Consider the following 14,474-nt stretch of genomic DNA (forward strand, 5'->3'; position numbering starts at 1 on the left):
AATTTTACTTCTACCACCTTTATCTCATTGTATAACTCAGAAAATCATATTGTTTTTGTGGCCAATTAGCATTTTTCTTTGAGACTCTGCTTGTAGCTATTTTCACACCATTATTTTCTTCTGAGTTTATATTTTGGTTTTCCATACTACCATGGTAGCTTTTTTTTTTTAAAACCCTTACCTTCAGTCTTGGAGCCAGTACAGAATGACTCCAAGGCAGAAGAGTGGTAAGGGCTAGGCAATGGGGGTTAAGTGACTTGCCTAGGATCACATAGCTGGGAAGTGTCTGAGTCTAGATTTGAACCTAGGACCTCCCATCTCTAGGTCATGGTAGTTTTTTATTTTGAATTCTTTTGTTTAGTTTGAATTCTTTTGTTGTTGTTCATTTTTTTCAGCCTGTTTCTTGACTTTGAACTTTATGTTAAAGTTGGCTCTGCTCACCTAGGACAGGGTGGGTGGGGGGGTCACTCTCCTAAGCTTTAGGCTTTTTTCTGCTGTTGTTTTCCAGAGCTAGTGGTGGGGGCATCTACAAGTTTTTGGTGCTTCCAAAGGGGTTTGATCTGGGAGAGGTGTGGTCACTGTTCTCTGTAAGAATTAGCTCACAAAGTTACTGTAAGTCCTGAGATGGGGTGGGAGAGATGAGTAGGTTTGAGGATCAGGAGAGTCAGAGGCAAGCTGCTTGCAAATCAGTGATGAAGTTTATTGATTACAGGTACATTTTTATAGAGAGTTTGAATCAGGCTGAGGGATTAGGTCATACACAATGAAAGTCAATAATTCACAAGATCAAGACAATGGACTTAGTTTATTTCAGTGAATCTAGACAGAGTTTTCTATAGGCTGATAAATCAGTATGTCAATATATAACTATCTAAACCAGATTCTCATAGAATGCCTGCATCAGTAGTTTCTCGGAATGACATGCAATTTCAATAAAGAGGGAAGGGAAGGAGGGGTTGAAGTCTCCTGTGAGGAGTGAGCTACATGTTTGGCTTTATTTAGACTATAGTTACCCAGAGACTTTGCAAGCTGGGGGTCTTTTAGGCTTTCCAAAACTTTGCTTGATGGAAGCCCCTGCTGTTCTCAAGCTGTCCCCACAGTTCTCCTGGTCTTTGATTTGGCCTTTACCCAGAAAAGACTTTTGGTCCCCTGAAGCCATAAGTGCTAGTGTTCCTCTTTGCTTTGGAACTGTGACCATAGCCTCTGCTCCCTTGTGACCAACCATTAGCATTTCTCTCTTCCCTAGAATTGTGACCCAAAGCAAAAGAGTTGCTAATCAGTACCAGCTATACCAGTGCCAGCAAACGGCCCCTGTAATCTCTCTCTCTCTTTTTTTAACCTTATCTTCTGTTTTGGAGTCAATACTGTGTATTGGCTCCAAGGCAGAAGAGTGGTAAGGGTGGGCAATGGGGGTTAAGTGACTTGCCCAGGGTCACACAGCTGGGAAGTATCTGAGGCCAGATTTGAACCTATGACCTCCTGCCTCTAGGCCTGGCTCTCAATCCACTGAGCCACCCAGCTGCCCCTCTGTAATCTCTTTTTGACCAAGCACCAAATTCCTTAGCATCTCTGGACTGAGAGCTCCCTAAGCTGCAGCTGCTGTAGTGGTGGTTTTGTGTGGGCTTAGGACAGGACTCCATCCTGGTGTCACAGATTTCTTCTGTCTCCCTCTTAAGTTTTCTTAGGCTGGAAAAATGGTTCACCCCAACTTTTTTTTTAAACCCTTACCTTCCGTCTTGGAGTCAATACTGTGTATTGGCTCCAAGGCAGAAGAGTGGTAAGGGTAGGCAATGGGGGTCAAATGACTTGCCCAGGGTCATACAGCTGGGAAGTGTCTGAGGCCAGATTTGAACCTAGGACCTCCTGTCTCTAGGCCTGGCTCTCAATCCACTGAGCTACCCAGCTGCCCCCTCACCCTGACTTTTTGTTGGTTTTGGTTCCAAAATTTCATTTGAGGCATTATCTTCAAGTTGTTTTGAGAGTTCAGGTGAGCGAACGCCCCTAATCTACCATCTTGGCTCCTTTGGAGCTCCCTTTCAATTGGGGATAAATGTGAACAGTTAAATACAAGATAATAGAGGAAGGGGTCATCTTTCCTTGATTCCATCTGCTCAGGGTATGGGGATAATAATAGCACCTACTTCACAAGGTTATTGCTATAAGTATCAAATGAAATTCTGTATATAAAGTACGCCAGCTAGCAGATTTTATTTTTAGCCCTCCTGGCTTTTTGTTATCTGCAAATCTGATGAGCTGGATGAGCAGACTATCCATCAATACCTTTATCTAAGAAATTGCAGGTGATCTCTCTGGGCCAGGCTAGCTCTAAGCTTCCCAGGAACAATCCGAGGTGAGATCCCTGGACACTTGGCAGATAGGTAGATCCCTTCTCACTGCAGAAGGTGAAACTGAGGTAGTGATCCCAAAAGGTTCCTGGACAGGGATGTACGTACCTGATGACTTGAGATTACTCTTTAGGGAGCCTCTGGTCTGAGAGAGGAGACATTGGCTCTGCCTTTAGGGAGTCCTAAAAGGGACTGGAGCTGGGAGGGGGTGAGAGACTCCTGTTCTGAAAAAGGGAGGCACAACCCCAACAGCAAATAATATAAACTGCTAAATACATCATGTCCCCAAAGTCTTGGTAGAGTTTTGTTTTGTTTTAACTCTTCCATCTAAGAATCTATACTGTGTATTGGTTCCAAGGCAGAAGTGGCAAGAACTAGGCAACTAGGTACCACAGCTAGGAAGGGTCTGAGATCAGATTTGAACCCAGGACCTCCCTCCTCTAAGTCTGGCTCTCCATCCACTGAGCCGCCTAGCTGCCCCCTTGATAGAATTTTAAGCCATTAAGGCCTCAATAGATTAAAACTAAAGGTATAGTTTTAAGCTATTAAAGTAGCTTTAATAATAGCTTAAAACTGCACCCAGACTTTTGGGGCACTCTATATAAATACATATAAGGTGCTAACTTGGGCAGCTGGGAGCGTTTAAATGCTTCAGTGCTGAGGAAATGGAATGTGTAATTCTGGGGAGCAAGGCCATGAGGAAGGCAGCATTCTGTGATATTTAGGAGGGAGGAATGATTTAAAGAGGAAGATTGAACAGGACGAATTTCCTCACCCCTCTCCCATCCCACACAACCTATGTTCTGTCCTAGAATCTGACACCATTTTTCTCAGTCTCCCCCACCTCACCCCTTTCTAGTTATCAGGAAATATCACCTATTCTACAGAAGGGAAAACTGAGTCGGAAAGAAGAAAGAAATTGGCCAGAACAGCCAAATTCGGATCCTGCGCCAGCACATGGGGGAAATCAGCCGTCCTGCCTGAGGGTTCTCCTCCTGGCCCGTGTATAAACCAGAGCCTCAGAGGCCCTGATTCCAGAGCCCTCAGCAAGGGCAATAGCTGGACTGTCTCTACGCCTGACCCTCTTTAAACAAGGAGGCTCCGAGAGGCCCCGGCTTTCATAACTGAAGTGGGTGCTGAGTGGGGGATAGAGGGGGCGACAGGCGTAGAGCTCACAGACTTGGTAGAACTGGAAAAAAACCCTTAGAGAATTCATCTGTGCCCATCCGAACACCATGCCCCTGCCATTTGCAGAAAGGGGAAAGTGATCTCAGAGAGGGAAGGGAACTTATCCAATGTCACACAGCGAATGCTGGATAGATTCCAGGAACAGAGCTCTTTCTATTAGGCAACATGACTCTCCGGAAGATATTAGCAATCCTGACTTTCTTCCTCCCCCACTTACCCCAAAGCAAACAGAACAGAATACTTATTGGCTTTCCTTCAGCCTTCTCCCTAGGAATTCTCCCTAGAAAATGTCATTCTGGGAAGGAGGGAAATCAGTCACAGAATATAGATCAGAGAAGAGCCAAGGGGTTTGGGCTTTTTTTTTTTTTTTATAAAGGTATTTTATTTTATCAATTACATGTAACAACAAATTTCCACATTAGTAGAAGGGGTTTTATTGAGGAACTGATCAAGGATTATTAATTTGGGGATTAGGAATATTTTTTGTTAACCCTTACCTTCCATTTTAGAATCAATACTGTGTATTGGTTCCAAGGCAGAAGAGCAGGTAAGGGCTAGGTAGTGGAGGTCAAGTGACTTGCCCAGGGTCACCCAGCTAGGAAGTGTCTGAGGTCAGATTTGAACCCAAGACCTCCCATCTCTAGGGTAGGCTCTTAATCCACTGAGTCACCCAGCTTCCCCTGGGGAACTTATTTTTAAAAAATACTTTGATAACTATTTCCAGTGTAGTTTCCTTTGTAACCCTATAAGTCTGATTTTATAAAGTAACGTATTGTATTCTGAGAAGGGGTTCATAGGTTTCACCAGACTGCCAAAAGAGTCCATGATGCAAAGGTGAACAACTCCTGATTTAAATCAACCCCTCTCCATTTTTTATATCAGGAAACTAAGAGTCAGAGAGATTTCTTTGAGAAAGATCTGGTTTGGGTTTGATTTTTTTTTTTGCTTATTTGTTTTCGCATTTCTCTGTATGCCCACTTCTTGGCACAGTGCCTGGCACATGGTAGACACTTAGTAAATGTTAACTGACTGACTTGACTTGTTCGATGTCACATAGTAGGGTAGGATTCAGATTCAAACCTACATCTTCTGACTCCAAATAAAGGTGGGTCTCCAGGCATCACCCCTGCCTCCTTATTCCTACCAATTTCCTCCACCTTGAGAAAGAGTCCTCACCCGTCCTCTCTTCCCTACCTTCTCCTGGTACCAACCTGAATCTATTTTAGAGAAAGAAAAATGAGGGTAGAGGGAGAAGTGCAGGTAAACCTAGCAAGAAGCTCATTCCTAGAATGTCACTAATCCTGCTGGGCATCCTCTTGGGGTGAAGGAACTGAGAGTTCCAGAATCTGCCCTTCTACAAGTTATCTTCCTCCCCCCCCTCCATGTCCTGAGTCCTTGAGTCCCTTTCATCCTAGGGCCTGGCAATAAGCAGTGAGGGGCACAGACGATTTACATCGCAGAGATTGGTAAACCGAGGCAAGAAGAGTCAGAAATGAGACCGAGATACTAGAACTCTGCTTCTGCTATTTCACCCTGCCTCCCCACCAGATAACTAGCTGACTCCACATGGCTGATGGGAGAGGTGGAGCTAGGAGAAGTTTCCGGACTGAATAATTTGTATGATCCAAACTGTGCGTGCGGGCACACGCATGAGCACACATGGGAAGCAATGTGTTGTAGAGGAAATAGTGCCAGAGTTGGAGCCAAAAAAAATTGGGTTTGACACTCATTATTTAAGTGATTTTGGAGCTCATTTAATATCCCTAAGCCTCAGTTTCCCCATTTGCAAAATAGAGATAATATCTCTAGTATGTATCTCACATTAGAGTTGTTAGGAAAATCTTAAAACGCTCTAAATGCCAGTTCCTGATATGATGTATGTGTACATGTACATGTGTATGTGTAGCATGTAGGTATATCTGTCCTTGGGTCCCTTTGTCCACCTCTCTTTGCACATGTGATTATGTGTTCATATACAGGCATATGTGGGTGAGGCATGTGCCTTGGAAGAAGCAAATTCTCTTTCAGGGAACACATGTGACATGACAGCACACAGTGTCAGCTTCCCAGCACCCTCAGGGCTGTTGGCTTTGATGGTGGTAGAGGACACGTGAGCCATGAAGAGGGGGGAAGGGAATGATATGAGCTGGTTCCCCCCCCACACTCCCAACCAGGAAGGCGGCCAAATGAGGGGGGCGTTCAGCTGCGGAAATTGAAAATCTGGATCCCCTGGGCCAAGCCTGCCAACTGCTCTTGCTGATACAGATGCAAAGATAGAAAAAGAAACAGAGATAGAAAGAGTCTAGGAGATATGGAGAGAGAGAACTAAGGCAGAGACCCGCAGAATCAGGCAGAGGGAATCATAGTCTGGATAGCAGAAGACCTAGAACTAGAACCTAGGTCTCTAGACTTCCAATCTGGGGTACTTTGCCCCTCCTCTACCTCTCTGGATCCCACTTTCTACCACCACTTCCCCAGTGTCAGGCCTGACCCTGTCTCAAGTAGTTTGCTAACAGGTGATCCCAGGTCTCCTGAGGCTTCCCCTGCATTCTCTGCATGGAGACAGAGGGGTGCCTACTTTTGGTTGGTCCACCAATCTTTCTCTGTCTCCTTTTTGCTGTCACCTGTCTGTTTTTCTGTTTTTCTAGGGCCCCTCTTGACCTCACTGGGCCAGGATTTTGTTCTACAGACCTGTCCCTTAAGTCATTAAGTCAAGATGTCTTCGAGTCAAGGTGCGCTGATGGCATCTGTCCTGCCCTTCCCATCTGGGTTATCTCTACCCTCACACACTCATTTGTGGCTTTGGGATGCTGGAGCATGCGCAGCAGCCACGTCCCGGTAAACCATCTCACAAATGGGCTAAACCAGGTTGAGGGTAACCAATGGGCCACAAACCTGTCAGCAAATTAGGGGATGTCTACCCCAAGCACGTAAAGACTCCTCCCTGTGGAACTGGCAGATGAAAACAATCTGTTCCAACAACCATGAAGGCCACTGAAGCAGGGGCTTTGGAGCACCTGGAGCTTGGTCAGACATTAAAGATGCTAAGGTCATCCACCACAGCTCGGACCACCAGCAATGGTCCTGACTTCTGTCTTGCCACTGAGCTTCAATGACTCTGGAAGAGGGAGGCTGATGACTTTGCAATGTTATTGGTCCTCTTCAAAAAAGGAAGGACCAACAACTCTTATACACACACCCTGGCCACCCTGAGGCTGGCCATTCTTCACTGTTAAGATTCACTCTCTGTCCCTGTATGGTCCATTCTTCATAAATATGGGGATCCTCCCCTCAGGCCACGTGGCCACCTTCCACATGGAAGAGGAAGGCAGTCTTTGTACGCCCATTCTCTTCACTTCAGCTCCATTTTCCACATATGTGAGCCCTTGAAGAATTGTTTGAGGGTGCTCGGGGGCTTTGTTGGGGGCAGAAGAAGAACCAGTTTGGCAATGTGTAGTGATGGAGGACACCAGAATCAGAGTTAAAAGACCTAAGATCAAATCTTGACTCTCTTCTTAATACGAGGGTGTCAAACTCAAAAATAGGGACCACTAAATGACACATAAGGATCCCTCTGGGCATCGTATTGACTTAGAAAATTATAATTTATATTTCTTTCTTTCTTTTTAAAAATAACACTTACTTTCCATCTTAGAATCAATGCTCTGTATTAGGCAGAAGAGCCACAAGGGCTAGGCAATGAGAGTTAAATGACTTGCCCAGGATCCCACAGCGAGGAAGTATCTGAGGTCAAATTTGAACCCAGGACCTCCTGTCCCAATTCCCTAAGTCACCTAGCTGTCCCCATATATTTCTTTTTTAAAAATTAATACACCAACACATTAAAATAAGATAGTTCCAAAAATCATTGCTAACAGTTTTATTTCTAACAAGAGGAAAATAATAAAATTAAATTAAAAGAGCCAACTACAGGAACCACATGTTACCTGGCAGTTGGCTCAGTTGGTTGGGGGTGGGACTTTTTAATCTGATTTGAATTGCACTCTGAAGTGCTATGGCTTGGATGGGCAGCATGTTTGGAAACTCTGACTTAACAGAATGTGACAAGTCTTTTAACCTCTATGAGCCTCAGTTTCCTCTTATGTAAAATGAAGGGGCTTGGAATAGATAACCCTGAAGTTGCCTTCCATCTCCAAATCCCTGATCCTCTCCTCCCTAAGGTCCCTGCCAGCTCAAACATCTGTGATTCTAGAGGGGCCCTGGCCCTCAACAGTTGGGGGATACACAGGACACCTACTGCTCTTTATGGGGAAGGGGGGCAGTAGCCCCAGTATCTCTCCCCTCTCACTCTCTCTGCTTTCCCGAGCCTGCTCCTAAAGCAGTGCCTTCCCTTTCTTCCTGGCTGGAGTCAGACTCTGACTGACTCCTCTGAGGAGTTTGGGAAGGATGGGAATGGTACAATCCTCTAAGGCTGAGAGATCAAGGCACCAAAGAGCTGCCCAGTGTCACAGACGTGAGCATGTAGGGACAGAATCTGAACCCAAACCAGTCTTCTGAGTCCCGATTCAGGGTTCTATCATGCTGCCCTCCGTGGAGTGTCTGGCTCTGGTTCTCTAACCCAGTGGGAAACCGGCCCTAGACTCAGTTCTCAGTACCGGCGGCAGGCTCTGGAGACTGGAACAGATCCCAGATGCCCAGTCCTTCGCATCCCTTTCCCACTGCAGTCTGGGACGGGTGGAGGACCGGGGAAAGGCTTTCCTATCTTCTATCCAGGCTCTTGCAGGGGAAGCGGGAGGAGTCCGGGGAGCCCAGCCCCGGCCTCTGTTCCTCCTCCTGGGCTCCGCCCACCTCCCCCCCTGCCCTCCCAGGCTAGGCTCAGCCCCTCAGCCCCGCCCGCAAGGCCAATCTTGCCTTATTCTGCCCGAGTTGAGGAAGTCACAGGTGAGTGATCTAAGCGGGCCAAGACGGGAGATACCGAGGCTCCAGCACCTCCCTCTTGTTTTCGGCTGGCTGCCCCAGCCCCAGCTCCTGTCCCTGCCACAGGTATGGTTCCTGGGGGCCCCAATTCCTTGGGAACAGTGGGAGGGGAAGGGAAGTCCTTGGGCACTCGGGGCCAGAGGAGCTTTGGGAAGGAATCTTAGGGACACACCCTACTGAACCCGAGCTCTCTTCTCTCATCCCCCAGAGACCCTGTATTGTGGGGCCCTGTCCTAAAGAAGGATCTGCCATAACCTCAGTACTGAATGTTGACGGCCTGGCGGGCTGGGGAGGGGTGGTGGGGAAAGTAGGGGAACCCTGCCCTAGAGATCCTTTCCCAGAGAGGCTGATTCTCTTTGCTGATTCCCACTCCTTCTCCCCAGCTCAGAAAGGATGCTGCCTGCCACCTCTGCCCCTTGGCCCAGCTGACAGTCCCCCCTGCCATGGGGTTCTTCTCATTCTGCCTGCTGGTGCTCCTCCTGGCCCAGGGGTCCCCTTCCCCAGGGGATCCCTCGCAGTGCACCGGCATCCCGTATGCCTCCACCCGGAATTTCAGCGTCGAGTACGTGGTGCCCAGTTTTGAGGCTGATGCCCCCATCCAAAGGGTGGTAGCCTATGATGAGGGTCCCGACGGTGACCAGGCCATCTTTGTAGCCACTAGGAACCATCTGCACGTGCTGAATCACAGCCTGGGGCTACTCCAGAGCCTGGTCACAGGGCCTGCGGGCCACCCCAGCTGCCAGTCCTGTGCCAAATGTAAGTTGTCGGAGCCCCCGCTGCCAGGGGGAGACACAGACAATGTGGTGCTGGTCCTGGACCCCGAGTTTCCCTGGCTCTATAGCTGTGGCTCTTCCCTGCTGGGCCGCTGTTTTGTGCACGAGCTGGAGTCTGCCGCCGGAGGGACGGTCCGCTTGGGTCCTACCTACTGCCTCTGGAACCCCTCTGCCAATAGTCCTCATGACTGCCCCGACTGCGTGGCCAGCCCCCTGGGCACGCAGGTGACCGTGGTAGAGCTGAGCCATACTTCCTACTTTTATGTAGCCTCCACCCTGAACCAGACGGTGGCCTCCCGCTATAGTCCCCAGTCTGTATCGATCCGCAGGCTCAAATCGAACTGGCAGGGCTTTGCTTCCAGCTCCCCAGCTCTGGCCGTGCTGCCGCAATACCTCGCCACCTATCCCATTGAGTACGTCTACACCTTCCACTTGGAGAATTATGTCTATTTCCTCACCGTCCAACCAGAGTCCCTGAAGAATTCCAGCGCTTTCCATACTCGACTAGTGCGGCTTAACGCCCAAGAGACGGATCTGGGAGAGTACCGGGAGCTGGTCCTCGACTGCCGCTTTTCATACAAGAGGCGGCGTCGGAGAAGCCAGGTGGCCAGCTTGGAGGAGGAAACCTACAACGTGCTTCAAGCGGCCCACGTGGCCCCGGTGGGGTCTTCACTGGCAATAGATCTAGGGGTCCCGGAGGGCCGAAAGGTGCTGTTTGGGGCCTTTGCCGTGAGCCAGGAGGGGAGTCGAGTCCCTCGCCACAAATCGGCTGTGTGTGCCTTTCCCATAACCAAGCTGAATGAATTCATTGATAGTGGCATGGAGAGATGCTGTGAGTCTCAGGCCAACCAGGAGCGGGTGGAACGCGGAGTGGAGTTCTTTCAGCCTCCAAGCTACTGCCCAGATCCGGTGAGAAGGGGAAGGGAGGAAGAGAGAAGAGGAGAGGATGGGGAAGGGAGAGCTGGGGCAAAAGGGAGGAGAACCCACTGGCTGGTGGGGCCGGGGGACAGAATCCTGGCAGGGTTCTTTTCTCCACTGAGAAATTGGAGAGAACCAGAGCAAAGCAAGAGGAGAGAATGGGTCTCCTTTTACTCCTCCCCCAGGATTGGGCCTCAGAAGACCCAGATTCAGATCCTTGTTCTGCCCTATGTTATGGCACAACCCAGAGCAAATTCCTTTGCTTCTCCGGTCTCGGTTTCTTCATCTGAAGATTGAACTAGAATCAGGGATTTTTAACTTGGGGTCCCAATTTAAGGGAATTTGTGAACTTGAATGGGGACCAAAAAATTATATCTTTATTTTCACTAACTTCAACTGAAAAAAATTTTTTAAACCCTTACCTTCCATCTTAGAGTCAATACTGTGAATTGGCTCCAAGGCAGAAGAGAGGTAAGGGTAGGCAATGGGGGTCAAGTGACTTGCCCAGGGACACACAGGTGGGAAGTGTCTGAGGCCAAATTTGAACCTAGGACCTCCTGTCTCTAGGCCTGGCTCCCAATCCACTAAGCTACCCAGCTGCCCCCCAAACTGAAATTTAACATCTGTAAATCAGAAAACTGGATAAGAAGCCACAGAGCATTAGGCCTGATTAGATTACCAAAGAGATCTGTGACACAACAGTTTCTATCCATCACAGAACTAGGCAAGAAGTCAGAGTCCTGGGCTTTGCCAGATTACCAAAGAGGTGTGAGCACAAAACTGCATCTCACCGGGGGACTAGATGATCTAAAGGTCTTACCTTCCAGCTCTAGAACCAGGGGAAGGTGAGGTTGCTGGATCCTAGTGGGCTAGAGGGGTGGTGAGGTCAGGAATCCTAGCTAATCTCTTTGGGAAGAGGGAAGAGTAGGCCCCAGCTCTAGGAGACTTCCTAGTCAGGCTTTGCTCCAGCCCCACCCTCTGCCTTGGCCCCATTCCCCTGATTTATTAGGTAGTTTCCAAGGTTACACCAAAGAGTGATTACACCACAGCCTGGGCCCTGCCCGCCCTGCCTCCAAGCAACCAGGAGGGCAGACAAATTACCCTTTTCTGGGGACCCTTTCTCCACCCTCCCCCAGGACTCTGTCCTCATCTTCTATCTCCCCAAAGAGAGGACAGTTTATTTTCTTCCTTGTCTGAGGAGCCTGGACCCAGTTCTCTCTAAGGGACACATCTCCCAGCCTGGTCTCTAAAATCATTGATTTTAGTACTGGAAGGGATCTTAGAAATCATTTAGTGGAGGAATTATTAAGTGGAGCCCATGAACCCCAAAAGGGAACCCGTGGGGAGATTTCAGGGGATCTAGGAACTTGGGTGGGAAACAAATTCCAACTTTTTTTCTGCTAACCTTTAACTGAAAGTTAGCATTTCCTTCCATTGTGAATTGAAATAGTAACATTCTGCTGAGAAGGGGTCCACAGGCTTCAGAACACTATCAGAGGAGCCCAAGACACAAAAAAGGTTAAGAACCCCCGATCTCTCTAGTCTGATCACCTCGATTTCCAGAGTCAAGTTAGCGGATGAGACCCAATGAGGTAAAAATGATTTGTTCAAGGTCACACAGACACGAGATTGGAGCCTGGGCCCTCTGCCTCTCCCTCTGGCAGCTTTCCAATTCCACATGCCACTGCTCAGAGCTCCATCCCCAGCTAGATCAGCACCTTTTCCTCTGGAGCAGGGGGATGGGCTCTGGGACTTGGTATGAATTTGGGGGCCCCAGGATGGGGCCAGGGGTCTCCCCTTCTGCCTTAAACAACTCCCAGCCAAAGTTTGGCTCTGCTGCATGTTAGGAGGCCAGTTTAGGCCTTTCCCAGGAAGATAGGTTTATGGTAGAAGGTCCAGGACTTAGGCCCATGCCACCCCTCCCCAAAGGACAGACAAGAAGATTAGGGGCTGAAAGGATTTGGATTCAGGGGTGGGGGCTCCAGAGTCCTTGCTGAGTGTGACTTGGGGGCTTTTCGAGTCCTTTCCACAGTTGCTGAGATCAGGGTACAGGAGTTTGTAAACATCCTGGGGTTGGGAGTGATAGCTGCAGAGACCAGTTGGGACTTGGCCAGGTAGGTGGGGTGGGGTGGCGTGTATGCCTAGGTGTGCAGGAGCAGCCGTACCTCCCTTGTTGGCACATGCTGCCCAGCTCTGTGCTACTCTAACAATGGTTGGGTCCAGGCCTCTTTGGCTGTCTCCTGTGGGACCCCAGACTCCTCCTCAATTCTCATCTTCATCATGGTGACGTGTTGGACTAGGTCTCAGGTCCCTTTCAGATCTGAATCTGTGATCCTGAGAAATCCCTCCAGTGATAATAGAAAAGAAAGAGCGTAGAAATAGAATATGGAAAAGGAAGGGAAAGAAAGAAAGGGCATAATTTAAATCCAAATCTGCCTTTCTATTTCAGGAGGGACCAGACGACTAAATTAGGCTCCCACCTGCTAGAGCTCAGTCCCCAAACTCAAATACGAGGCACTGACTCCCCTTCCATCAGCACCCCAGTCTATACCGCCTTTCTTAGAGGAGCTGGCCCAAGACATGATAGAGCAGTCTTAGTTTCCAGGCTTCTCTCTGGTCTGATAGCCGGGCGACCTCCCTGTTTACAGGTCAGGAGAAAGCAACTGACATCATCCTCTGAGTTTAGACATATTGAAAGATCTGAGATTTTTGGCATTATAGATTCCTTCTCCCCACCTCTTAAACCTTTACCTTCAGTTTTAGTATCCATTCTGAGGCAGAAGAGTAGCAAGAGCTAGGCAACTGAGGTGAAGTGACTTGCCCAGGGTCACACAACCAAGGAGGTGTCTTAAAGACAAATTTGAACCCAGGTTCTCCCAACTACAGGCTACATCATAGATTCCTTTGGCAGTCTGGTGAAGCCTATGGGTTACTCAGAATGAGTAAATGCTAAATTTCAGTTAGAAGTTATGAAAATAAAGATAGAATTTTTTTTAAATCCAAGTTCACGATTCTCTGAAATCTCCCCATGGAACTTCTTGGCTAGGCTCTAGAGAATTAAAAAGAAACAAAAACAACAACAAACCTGCCTTGGGGTTCTAGCTCCAACTCTCCCAGTGACTAGTGGAATTTGCTGCCTAACCTCTTGATGTTCCAGCGCCCACATGCCCTTCCCAGAAATTCACAACTTTGTACTTTCCAAAGTATTTTTCCTGGGTATTGGCTCATTGGCGTCTCACCACAGCCCTGGAAGAGAGGCAGTGCAGGAATTAATATCCCCATTTTCTCTGATGTAAAAACAAAAGGCAGCAATTAAAAATTTATTTTAATAACAGAGGATAATAATCACAAGAGGACTTTTATGGATCCCATTTGAAATAAGCCATGAATCTTCAAACAGGATGGTGGGATGCTTTTTGTTTTGTTTTGTTTTTAAATTAAAGCCCTATGCACATTCAAACAAACAAACAAACCTAACATTTTACAAAGGCTAAAAAAAGACTCAAAAAGGGAAGTTATTTGGTCAAATAGTTATGAAATGATGGAATAAAGACTTGAATTCAGATCTTCTTTCTTAACTTCCAGGGTTCTTTCCCTAAAATCATGCTGCCTCTGTATACTTGTTCTTTCTTTTCTTCTTAAACCCTTACCTTCAGTCTTAGAATCAATATTTACTATTGGTTCTAAGGCAGAAGAGTGGTAAGGGCTAAGCGATGGGGGTGAAGTAACTTGCCCAGGATCAAATATCTAGGAGGTGTCTGAGGTCACATTTGAATCCAGGATTTCCCATCCCTGGGCCCTGCTCTCAGTCTACTGAGCCACCTAGCTGCTCCCATGTATATTTATCCTTATCGCTATTTTATATATGAAGTGACCGAAATTCAGAGAGAATAAGTAATTTAACCAAAACCACAAAGGAAATTACTACTAGTTGAGCCAGAATTCGAATCTAGGCCTCCTAATTCTTATCCCTTTCAAAATTATTTCTATCAAACTGTGTTACCTTGAAATCCTAATGCTGAAGAGGCAGCTAGGTAGTACAGTGGATAGAATGCCCCACCTGGAGTTGGGAGGACCCAGGGTCATATCTGGCCTCAGACACTTCCTAGTTGTATGACTGGCAAGTCACCTAACCTGATTGCCTAGCTCTTATCACTCTTCTGTCTTAGAATTGATATTGAGACAGAAGGGAAAGAAAGGGAAGAAAAGGGGAGGGGAGGGAAAGGAAAGGGAGGGGAGGGAAGGGAGGGGAGAGAAGGAGAGGGGAAGGAAGGAAGGAAGGAAGGAAGGAAGGAAGGAAGGAAGGAAGGAA

The 14,474-nt window shown here is 47.8% G+C and overlaps 1 protein-coding gene across 1 annotated transcript in view; it reads left to right on the plus strand.

Moving 5' to 3' along the window:
* Positions 1–5,575: 5,575 nt before the first annotated feature.
* The window catches only part of MST1R (macrophage stimulating 1 receptor), a 39,807-nt gene continuing 30,908 nt past the window's right edge, over positions 5,576–14,474 (plus strand). The window contains exons 1-4 of the mRNA XM_044676771.1: positions 5,576–5,643; positions 6,182–6,265; positions 8,363–8,537; positions 8,855–10,153. Of these exons, the coding sequence (XP_044532706.1) occupies positions 5,576–5,643; positions 6,182–6,265; positions 8,363–8,537; positions 8,855–10,153 (1,626 nt within the window). The remainder of the gene's footprint in view (positions 5,644–6,181; positions 6,266–8,362; positions 8,538–8,854; positions 10,154–14,474) is intronic.

Source organism: Gracilinanus agilis, chromosome 1 (assembly GCF_016433145.1).
Source record: "Gracilinanus agilis isolate LMUSP501 chromosome 1, AgileGrace, whole genome shotgun sequence".
NCBI lineage: Eukaryota > Metazoa > Chordata > Mammalia > Didelphimorphia > Didelphidae > Gracilinanus > Gracilinanus agilis.